The 12,386-nt window shown below is 41.0% G+C and overlaps 1 protein-coding gene across 1 annotated transcript in view; it reads left to right on the forward strand.

The window, feature by feature from the left end:
• Positions 1 to 2,390: 2,390 nt before the first annotated feature.
• Positions 2,391 to 12,386, forward strand: part of LOC119532632 (activated RNA polymerase II transcriptional coactivator p15-like) — a 144,315-nt gene continuing 134,319 nt past the window's right edge. The window contains exon 1 of the mRNA XM_037835043.1: positions 2,391 to 2,515. Coding sequence (XP_037690971.1) covers positions 2,391 to 2,515 — 125 coding nt within the window. The remainder of the gene's footprint in view (positions 2,516 to 12,386) is intronic.

The raw sequence follows: 12,386 nt of genomic DNA on the forward strand, positions 1-12,386 counted from the left end.
GTGGCAACAAGTAAAGCATTAGCCTTTCTCATACTAAACATTATTGTGTTCATGCTGAATGTGAGGTAGTGACATCAGTGGGATACAGGAAATGAATGTTGGATCCATGGTCAACTGCATGGCCTGATAAAGTCAAATTTCCTGGTAGTTAATGTAGCAAATGTTCTTCTTCATCTTGTTTAACTGCTTCCCTTCAGGCCTGAATTTGACACCAGGGAGCTCAGGCACCACAGCCCGCACTGGACAGGACCCAAGTTAGCACCAAGCAAACTATCCTCACAGTAATAACCCTGTTCCAATTTACCTTACTAGAAAGCTGGTGACAAATCCATTCACAGCCAGGATCAAGGGTAGAAAATAGAAATCTCCTTTAGTGAAGAAAACAAGATATCTTCTGCCCTTCCCAAGCCACCTAGATATACATGCTCATCTCCACCAAACCCCAGGGCAAGAACCATCCCTATCCCCAGGACATACAGATGAGAGGCCAGAGATCCAATTTTACCAGGGGCACTTCTCCTTCACCACAGTCTCTCAATATCTGTTGGTTCAAGCCAGGCTCATGGCAGTCAATTCTGCACACTCAGGCAGACCCACTCACCTGGAATCAGCCCTGCCCGAATACTTCAACCTTGACCTCCTCTGAGGAGACTCCAACAGCCCTTGGCCAGGGGAGCGGACGGGACAAGTTTTTCCCACAGGTCAGCGGAGAGAGGTTTTGCTGTCTCATGTTTCTTTTGGCTCCCTGACATGAGCACAACGTGCCCGACATTAACAAGTTCTTCAGGATTTCCTGGAGGGCTGTTAAGGCAAGAGCTTAATTCCAAGCAGTCTAGGGTAAAGCCACTTATTACTGAGCCGGTCCTTTTTCACACTACAATCTTACACTCAGTCATTTCTTAATTTAAAATGGGCCTTTAAAGTCTGAGAAGAATTAGTCAAAGTCTTAACATCTTATCCAAAGCAACCTCATTTAGCATGGTGTGTTGGAAAGAGCCCTTTTCTGGGCTGCCAGAAGCTTGGGTTCAAGTGTGGCTTTTCCACTAATTAACAATGGGAACTTGGGCAAGTTTCATCCAACCATCCAGTCAAGACTTTTTTTTCTTGAGTGCCTTCTAAGTAGGTGCTACTTAGCACATTTATCAAAGTGCTGAGAATTTAGGAGTGAACAAAACAGACTGAAAATGTCTGCTTTTGTTTTGTTGATGACAGGAGATGGGGCTGCAGGTAGAGAGAATTTACGCATAGAATTGCACATATATGTACGTATTTACAAACTTCAATAAGTGCTATGAAAGAAAAGGGCACCATTCTCTGAAGGGAACCATTTAATTTAGGTTGAAGGGGAAAGAACATTTCAGTGGATGCTGGCAGGAGTTAGCCAGGCAAAGAATGGGGAAATCAGGATCCAGGTAATGGATCTACAACTCCATATTTCTCTACCACAGCTCCAAATAGTAATTATTATTATGATAGTCAACTGACCTGTGAAAACCTGGGTTGACTGAGACCAAATAAGAAGTGAGGACATCTCAGGAGATGCTGATGGGACATGTCAGTCACTAAAGACCAGACAAGCAGATTTGTACCATTTTGGACACCAGCCAAGGGTCAGACCCACTCCTCCACTCCCACCCCACTGCCACCCCCACCAGTGCCCTGACACTGTACAATCTCTGGCTCCTAGGTTCCCCTAAGGGGAAAAGCAAGGGGGTGGGGGTGGGGTGGGAATTATGAATCCACCAGAATTAAACCTGAATATATTGAATAAAACTGCAGTGACCAAGTCTATTTGGAAATAACTAGGTACAGTTTTCTGCCAGAGGCTTAAGATGGGAATTGTTTTTGTTGTAGGAAATAAAGGGTTTTTTGTTTTGCTTTGCACACCTGTTATTGTAACCTGTGGAGTGTATCTATGTGGGTATGAGTGGGTATTATACAAAAAGAGGGAACAAATGGAATGAGTCATCTGCTTGTTTTTAGGGAGTGCGAGTCGGGAGCAGGCATGAGCACATCGCTATCTCTTGGCAGATTAGTGCCAACACTCACCAAGCCCACGGCCTGGCACTGGCTCCCGGGCCCCCTCCATCCTCACTCCCACCACCCTGGACGGAGCTTTCCCAGCACCCTCCGGGAGGGCGTGCACTTTAACACGTAGGATGTGCAGTGGGCCCTTGGGCACATTTCCCAGCACACCCTGAGTTTTCTTCTTCCTCTCCATTATGGTGCCTGGCAGATTCCCTCCCGAAGCCCCCTTGTCCACCGAGCCCCTGACTGTCCTCTCCCAGGCGGAGGTGGTTCCAGCTCACATTGCCATGTGAGAGAAGGTGCTGGAGGCACTGATGTGGTAAGAGAGGCTCCAGCAGAAATGTAAACAACCATGAATAGATATGAGGCAGGCTGGGCAGAGTGAGGAGCAGGCTGGGCGAAAGCCTGGAGCTCACTCGACTCTGGGTCTAGAAGAAAAGCAGCCCCAGGGCAGAGAGCTCAGCTCCTGCCCAAAAGGCGTCCCCAGGTAGAACCTGGCCACTCAAAACTAAGATGCAACCTTGCGTGGATCTCTAATAAACAGTACAAGGCCTTCCCTAGGGAGCAAATGACAGCCAGTGCATCATTTATTCATTTCAGGGACTTGGGCTTCTCCTTGCTTCTGGGAGAAAGGGAGCTTGCAGATATGATAGGGGACTACACCAAGGGCTGACCAGCCATCTGGAAACACAACCACACAGCCCCCCAGTCGCCTTGGGGAGAGGGGAAGGGCGGGTGTGCCTTCCAGTGCCTTCCCACGTAGCAGAGAGGAAAGAGCACTGAACTTGGGGTTGGACAGACGGGGCCTTGCATCCAGCTCCCTGAGACAAGCTGTTTAATGTCTCTAAACTCAGTAATAATACCTATTTTCATGTCTTTTTTTGTTTGGGTTTTGATGTTGTTGTTGTTGTTTTGGCTGTTGTGGTTGTTTGGGGCTGATTGAGTGATTTTGCATGTGAAAGTGTCAAAAACAATACCTGACTTTTTCTCTAGCTCAACAACTTTTCTGGCATGGCAACCTATTGCAATTTGTCATTATTTTATTATTTTGTGTTTTTACTTCACTAATATTGTTGTTGTGTATATGTCTCACCAGACTATAAAATCCATAAGATCACAGATGGTAGCTTCTTTGCTCAGATATGTCCCCAACCTAGCATATAGTAGATACTCAAGAACAATATTTTTAATAAATTTTCAATTCATTAAGTAAAAAACAGCTTCTTTTCTTCTTTTAACCCCACATATAGTCAAATATTCCTGCACTAACAACCAAAGTTGAGTGGTTTCCTGGCATATTCATCGCAGCATTTATACCAAAAACTACTGAGACGGAGGAAACTAGTAAACACAGCTAGTCACTAGAAATGGTTCTGGTGCTTATCTAATGAAATATTACCAAGTCTTACACCCAGAAGCCACTTTAGAATGAGACAATCACATATCTCACTCCACAGAACCGAGCAGGGGGTGCTGCTCCAGCCAACCCCCCTCCACCACACACACACCCCCTCCTGGGAGACCACCCCTCTGGACCTGCGGGTGGGGTGCTGGAGAGAACAAAGCTTCCAGTAACTGCAATACTGTTTCTTCAGGAGAGGCAGTGAAAACATCTCAGCAATAAGCAAAGGAGAGGGAAAATCAATAAGGATGTGTCTGATGAATTTTTGTTTCCTGAAATAGCCTGGCAGGAGCCTTGCCAAGAAGGGTTAGGACTAATCAGTGACAAGATGAGAGACACAAATCCAAGAACATTATTCAGCTCTGCAGCTTCCCTGGGTGGAAGAATGGCAGTATGAAGAACTGCGGAGGAGCCCAGCCTATTGCCCAGAAAGACAGGAGGGTCTGGAAGAAAGTAACAGCATTTGTATCTATTTAGGAAGAAACTTGCACTTCACTGGCTGGCTGAGAATTTGAGGAAGGGTCTGAATAGGTGGGAAAAACTGTGACGTTTTCTTGAACACCCCCCCCCCCTCCACAAGATAAATAAGCACACCCCTCCCTCCCCACATCAATATCACATCAATATCTTACACACATTCTACTATTGGGTTATACCATAATGGCTATGAGCAAATGACTCTGCCATTTGCTACTCATTAGCTGTGTAATCCTTGGTATTCTATAAAACAGGGGGATAAATGACAGTACCTGTGTCACAAAACTGATGTGAAGATTACATGAAATAATGTATCAATTACAGATGCAGGATAAGCAGTTGTTATTGTTAGTGCACTAATCCACTGTGCTGTGAGTCCTTGTTAACATCCCTGGGTCTTTTGCTAGACTGTGTGCCCTTGATGGGCGAGGACCACATTTTCATCTTAAAACACCCTGTACCTGGCAGAACTAATAGATGTTGGCTCAGTGAAACTGTCAAACTAAAAACTAGAAATAATGACGCGGCATTTCTCACTTTCATTTTCTTCCTTCAACATCTCACTTTGGATGTGTGTGTTTCACCTGAGGAATGGAGGGAATTCCCTTACAGGGGTTTTAAGTGTCTAACAACTCACTCACTGATGACAGAGCAATTAGCCTTGAATTAGCACTTCTTAAAACCACTCTGTGAAGTATTTTACTTCTTGCCATAATTACTTGCAAAGTAGTGAAGTGGTTCTGAACCGCACTATCATCATTTTGCTAATTCCTGTAACTACATTTTTAAATCAACTTTATTGAGGCATAATTTACATAAAATAAAATGGACACACTCCAGTATAAAGTTCACTGAGTTTTGATAAATATATGCACTCATGTAATTATCACCTGAATCAAGATGTAGCATTTTTCCATCACCCCAGCAGGCTCCCTTGTGCCTCTTTCCAGTCAATTCCCACTTCCATCCCCAGCCCTAGGCAACCACTGGTTGGCTATCTCATTTATTGTAGATTAGATTTGTCTTCTCTGCAATTTTATTAGAATAGAAACATACCATATGCAGTCTTTTTAAGTCTGGCTTCTATTGCTCAACTAGATTATTTTTAGATTCATCCTTTTGTTGCATGTATCAGTAGTACTTTCCTTTCTATTGCTAAGTAGTATTACATTGTATGGATATACCACATTGCCTACAAATCCATTGACCTATTGATGAAGATTTTAGCTTATTTCCAATTTTTGATGATTAAGAATAAAGCTGCTATGACTATTCATGTACAAGTCTTTTGACAAGTTTTCATCTGTCTTGGGTAAACACCTAGGAGTGATATTGCTGGGTCATATGATAAGTGTAGAATTAACTGCCAATTGTTTTCTAAAGTGGCTATACCATTTTATATTCTCACCAGCAATGTTTGAGAGCTCCTATAACTCTTGGAATTGTGTGGCTACATTTTAAAGAGGTCAATGTTCTATTTCAGTTGGATTTTTCCAGAGTTTCTTCTTCTCTTCCCCTCCCCTTCTACATTTCAACTTAGTGTCCCTGTAGGGAAGCAGTAAGGTTTAAAATTTTATTATTAAATTCCATATTTGCTTTAAATATATTTTAATATAATTAAAATGATGAAGGGACTGTCATAAAATGATGAAGAACTCTGCCATAGAAAGTTCTTCCACACCAGAATTTCTTCTGTTCACTCCACCACAACCCACACATACAAACATACACACAGAGACTCTCCTTCCCTTTGGGCAAATGCAACCCTGAAATAATTTATTTACAACAAAGGGCAAGGAAACAGAAGACAAAACAGCTTTCTTCAGACACTAACCTATGAGTGTCCAGAACCTTCCAGAACTGCCCAGAAAGTGAAATCATCTGTCCCATCTTCTGTCATGTCTGTCACTCTTGACTTATTTCCAGACACTCTTCAGCCCTGTTTGGCCTCCACAACTTACACTGGTCACTAATTTCCCAGCAGCCATCTACTGATTGTACCTGTAAACAGATTCATAAGCGTAAATTGTCTGGGCTATGTTTCATTTCATGCTTTCGACACCTGTCTTAGAAAATAAAATCTCAAGCTGCAGCAGAATGAAGAAAGCCTTAAGGTATTTCTTGACAAAGATTTTGACTTTTCTAACCCTCATGACTTAAAATTTCCAAAATGTCAACATTACCAGGCTTTCCCTAGGATAAAAAAAATTAAACAGCAAATGCTTGTGATAGAAATGCCAAGCTCTTTTATAAAGATGTGTAAATGATTCTTTTAGAAAGGCAAGTAATGGAATCTGTCAGACTTTGAGTTTCCTGAACATGTTTGGATGGTCAGATCGTATTCCTTGAATAGATTTCAATTGTGTTCCAAACCCCAAATATAAGAAAATGCGAACCCTTTTCCTTGCCAAATACTTTTCCAGTTTTAAAACTAAGTAATTTTAAGGAAGATGTTTGTGCCAGTATTCCTTTCAACTTAAGTCATTAAATTCTGTGTGCCACAAACTCTTTGATACCTTTGAGATGCCTTTGGAAACTATAAGTCTTTCCTGAACCCTTTTTCTTAAAACAAAGTTTTTTATTTTAAGAGCAAATTAACTTGAACATCAAAAGTTTCCAGTTCAGGTGGAAATGCTGAACCCAGGAGGTTTCGGTCGAGTTACGAACTTGACAAAATGCACCCTCTGCCATCCCCAGCAATCAGTTCAACTTCAAAGCAATAGAAATGCAACAGTCAGAAACACACTTCAGAAGAGGAACAGAGCCACCCACCACAAGGCATGTGATCGATAATGTTGTCAGCCTCTTCTTAAGGTTTGGAAGGATAGGGGCCCAGGGGCTCCCAAACACTACAGTAAGCGAACAAAACCAAAGCCTCCACCACTGCAACAAAACACTACACACTCAAGCATAGGATTGCTCATAAATGTGAATGCTTTTTGCATTTAAGGAAAGGTAAGATAAGGAAATATTCATGGATGATACAAATATATAATTACCAAGAGACTCGTAAAATAATTATTTACAAAAGAGGCAATGTGTATGTGCATGCTATGCATTCATTAAAATATATATTCTACAAGGATGATTGATGACATGACCAGTCTTTCTCAAGTGTGGTCCATGGACCTCCTGCTCTAGAATCATACGAGGAACTTGCTAAAATGCAGAATCCTGGGCCCCACCTCAAACTTATGGCTCTTCACATGACTCTTATGCTCACTACAGTTTTAGAACCACTTCAATCGATGGATGTTCACACAGCTATTATGGAAGGAGGAATAACAACCCTTCCCATCCCAAAGACATCCATTTCTTAGTTATGGAACCTGTGAATGTGCTACATGGAAAAAGGGACTCTGCAGGTGAAATCAAGATTACAGACCTTGAGATGGGGAGATTATCCTGGACTATCTGGGTGGGCCCAATATAATCAAATGAGCCCTTAAAATCGAGAAATGTTCCCAGCTGCAGTGAGAGAGATGTCACAGAGAAGACCTTGACCTGCCATTGCTGGCTTTAAAGATGGAGGAAGGGGAAGAGCCAAGAGCCAAGGACTGTGGGTTGCCTCTGGATGCTGAGAATGGCCCTCAGTGTACAGACAGCAAGACGTGAGCTCACTGATCCTACAGCCACAAGGAACTGAGCTCTGCCAGCCTGTAAATGAGCAAGGAAATGGATCCTCGTGTAGGGCCTCCAGAAGGGAACCAGCCCCAGACAGTTTGGTTTTAGCCCAATGAGACTGATACCTTCTAAACTACAGAATTGTAGGATAATAGATTTGCATTGTTTTGAGCCACTAAGTTTGTGGTAATTTGCTATGGCAGAAATAGAAAAGAAAGATAGCTATGAAACAGCATATAAATTATATACACATTATTCTACTGAAATATGTATGGGGAGGGGACATACTGAAATGTTAATAGCATTTTTTTTCTTTGAGCTTTTAGTTTTCAAAAGTTTGTATAACAAATATGTATTATTTTTATAACTAGCAAAAAGTTTCTCAGAAAATTAAGTTAAAAAGCTAATGAGAAACAAAGACTAATATTACTCAGTCAGCACTGTATGCTGGGCTTGGCCCAGGAAAGGATCTTGAACTTGGAGCTCTGGACTCTTTGTTCAGCCTTGGGGCGTTCGGTACCCTGTGTGCTCCTCTTATGGACAGCTGTATGGAGACCAAGATTCAATTGTCACTTTTCTCGTATTCCAGGGACAAAGTTAGGGTCTCAACTACTCTACAACCCCTGTCTTAGTGGGAAAGCAGTCCAGGCCACCGATCAGATTAGTTTTAATCCCCCATTTAGAAAATGCCAAGTTGTTATAATTGGTGTTCTGTCCAACTGGATGAATACATTCAAAAGTGGGTTGTAAAAAGGTTCAGGAATTACTGTTTCTAGAATACATTAGTAACTCACAGAGAAGGATAACATTTTTAAGATCATGAAATTCATTGTTGACTATACCAAGCAGTAGAAAAAAAATATCAAGTGGATTCAAATGTCATTTGAAGGATAGAAGCTAAATAAATGAGTATTAACAAAAAAAAGTGTAATATATAAATAAAGTAAAATTCTGGTTGGAACTACTGAATTCTGCAGAGTGTGTTACGTCAAAGGCAGTTCTCAGAGAAGGTATCGCTACCTGTTCACTGAACCAGACCTCTCAAGGCCAGTCTGAGCATGACCATGACTGCCTTAAAACAACCATGAACCAGAATGGCAATTTGTTAATTTAGGTGAGAGAGTGCTTTTGTATGGGGACTGCAACACATCAAATCCGGGACTAGCCTGTGGAATAGTGAAGAGCCTGGGCACCTGAGCCAGATGCCCCTCCACAAGTCTTGGCTCTTCCACTTAATTGCAGGTTTAAGCCTTGATTATTCTTTCTGTAGAAGAAGTGATAACACTTCACCAAGGTGTTTGCATTACATTAGCGAATGCACACAAAGCACTTGGAACATTGCCTGCCATGTGGTGAGAGCTCAATAAGTATTAGCTATTATTATCCCATTTTATAGATGAAGCTCCAAAAGGTGGAGTAATTTGCCCACATTCCTAGAGCTAGAACAAGGATACAAATCCAAGTGGTCTGGCTCATCATACATAGATCAAAGAATAAAAGAGCATAAGAAGGTCCACGTAGTTGGAAGAAGAGTCAAATGTCTTCTCATTTCTACAATATTTATAATTAATCCTGTCCCATGGTCAGGGAGGGAAGAAAGGTCTCCCTTTTACAATTTGAAACTGCCCAAATCAAGGGCTTCCATATTCAGTTGTGCAAGTTGTGCACTGAAAAATTCCAGAGAGTATAGGCCATAGCCTGAAGGGTACCTGACTCACAAACTCCAGACCCACTGTTATGCACTAAGACTAAGAAGGGCTCTGGTATGAAGAGCTAAATTGCAAAAGTCGTATATTGTCAGAAATGTATGTAGATGTAGTCAAGGCTTTCTATGATATCCAGAAACACAGGAAATAGTGCTCAGTTCCACTACCACCTCTTTTTGCAATGCTAAACAGTTTCCCTTTGAAAAGGACAAAGGACTTTTATAAATATCTCCATAATACCAGTTGTCACCTTGGCAGTGCTTAGTCACAACAGGATTCATTGTTAAAAGTTTAAAATAGCTCCTGGGCCAAAAGCCTACAATAGGATTCTGAGGCATAAAAGAAATGCTGTGAGTGGCGAAACGATTTTAAGGAAATTCTTCCAGGAAACAATAATACGCCAGTCATCAACATTCCCCAGCCGCACACGACTGGGTGAGCTGTTGCACCTGCAGGTCTTCATTATGGCCAAAGCTCACTCTCCTCATAGTCGTGGCAGCTCCCATAAAAAGGCTCCTGCGAGAGCAGAAGGGCTGTGTGTCTCATGTCTGAATTTCCAGTGCCTGGCAGAGAGCAAGGCATCAATAAATATTCACTCAATGAATGGATGAGTGAATGAATGAATGAATGAATGAATGAATTTGCATATCCCTGAGGAGGCCTCTCTGATTATTAACAGATCTCATATTTGTAGAAAATTCCGTAGAGAATTTTGCTTTTTGCCAAAAAAAACTGAGAGTATCTTGCCTATGAAACTGTCCCAGAGATGATGCTAAAAAGCCTTTCCCACACCATAGCAAGGAAAAAAGCCCTGACACTAGAGAAAACTCCCCCTGAGACTCTCTGGAATTCTCCTGACATTGGGTTCACCCAATAAAATGTGGAGACGCATTCTATTCCACATTTAGAATAAGTTATGTAGTGGGTGGTCCTCAAGTCTTCTCAGAACTATGCTCAGAGAAGTTTGCCTTTCAGAACCGTCACCATAGCTATGTTCTTTAACGTGGGCCTCTTCTAAGAAGAGAGCATAATAATCCTGATTTCTCTGTCTCTTGCTTCCTCAAGTTCTGTCATGGTGCAATCAGAACTACTGTATCTCCATACTGTTTTCAGGGGTCTCTTCCTCCACTCTTTGGACCCCACTGCTGTTTGTAAAAAATATGTAGCAATTAGAAATAATTATAATAATAACAATGACAACTTATATTTTTGTGCCAGACACTATTAGGACACAGACATACACACACTCACATGGATATATATACACACACACACACACATGGCACTAGAATATATGTATGTGTGTGTATGTGTGTATAAAATCTCAATCAATCCTTATAATAACCATGATGTTAGTTTTATGATCCCAATTCAATTCAATTGATGGTGACTCTCAGGCTCAAGAATTCCCAAGGTCACCTAATAAGCAGTGGCATGTGGATCAGAACTCAGAACTGTCTATAGCCCACATCCCTATTATTTACACTATACTTCACCAATAAAGACACAAAGCTACCTACATCTTATTAGGTTCTTGTTCCATCTTTTAAAAATTATACAATCCCCTCCCAACCTTCTTTCCAGCTTCCTATATAATAAATAACCAAATAAGATTGTCTCTCAGGGTGAGATTTCATCTGAATGATGAAGTGTTCACACCTAGGGCTTTGATTTAATTCTCTTGGACTAAGCTGATTAAGTGCTGAGCAGTTTAGAATCTTTTACAGTTTTATTAGATTAGATCATTAGATTTCAGAGATGAAATGAATGAAAGCCTGACCAGAGACCAAAAGCACCAAATACAGCTACACAGGAGTTTCCTTGGGGCTAGCCTTCAGGATTCAGAAGCTCAGTAATAAATACAAAGTGTGGCTCTCCGGACAATAGGGGTAAAATCCCAATATTAAAATAACTTTTAAGATGCCAGGAAATACAGTGACATGATTTTGTCTTGAAGCATCATGCTTTTGCTTTAATGAAACCATAGATTATCGATTCTCAGGCTCGGGGAACACTGTCCTAATGGATATGGTCCCGAGTTATATTACTACACAGCCATTAACTTGTGCAACTAAAAGCAAATGACTTCACCTCCCTGTGCCTTATTTCCCTTAAACCTTTCTCTCAGAATTTAGAAAAATGAGGACATTCAATTAAGAAAACATTTGTGTCCATATGTAAAAGAGACAATAAAAATGGAGCATTCCCCCCATAGCACATTCCTTTCAAACAATCTTTAGGGAAATCCACATAAAACACATTCTGTATTCTAATCCCTTAACACAGAATTAAGAAACTTGTATTTGAGAAGTTTGAAAATTATGGAAAATACAAAAAACGATATAAAGTGTGTATTTTTTAACCCATAATCTAGAAATCTTTTATTTAAAAAAAAAAGGTATGGTAGCACAACAACATGAATGTAATTAATACCACTGAAGTATACAGTTAAAAATGGTTAAAATGGGTAATTTTGTGGTATATATATATGTGTGTGTGCATATGTATATATATATAAACACAATTTTTAAAAAATGTAATGTGTTACTGCTTCCTATGCTTCTTGCTGGTTTCCAGGGGACAAGATCCCTGAGCAAAGCCATCTTAGTGATATCTCGACAGAAACAAACACATCACTGATGTGCATGTCACACCTGGCTCTGGTTCAAGACAGTTATTCTTGTCTGTCTTTATACCCATTGTTGATACATTGCTCATTACAAATTTCAACAATTACTCACATGAAACTCTCTCCCAAGCCACTAATTTCTAGCCCTAATTTCTCACCCTCTTCCAAGTTTTTTATCTCCAGTAATCCATGGGGTAGCCCTGCTTGGATATGAAAAATTAGTAAGCCAACACTGCTTCACCACCTCCCTCTCCCAATCCCTCCATCAGTCAATGGCACCAGGTTCTCCAAGGCTCAGAAATTCATTCTTCTTCACTTCCCACATGAGGTCAGTCACCATGTCCTGCTCATTTTCTTTGCTATTGATGGCTTCCTTTCTATTTCTTTAATTCCTCTGCTCCCTCCCCACTAGCGAATTCTTCACATAGCTGCTAGTTCAATGAGACAGAAGTTTCCTCTTGCCTGTCATATAAATTCTGATTTCTGTAATTGTTACCTTTTTTCTATTCTTTCTACTTAT

This window comes from Choloepus didactylus, chromosome 4, assembly GCF_015220235.1.
Source record: "Choloepus didactylus isolate mChoDid1 chromosome 4, mChoDid1.pri, whole genome shotgun sequence".
In the NCBI taxonomy this organism is placed as follows: domain Eukaryota; kingdom Metazoa; phylum Chordata; class Mammalia; order Pilosa; family Megalonychidae; genus Choloepus; species Choloepus didactylus.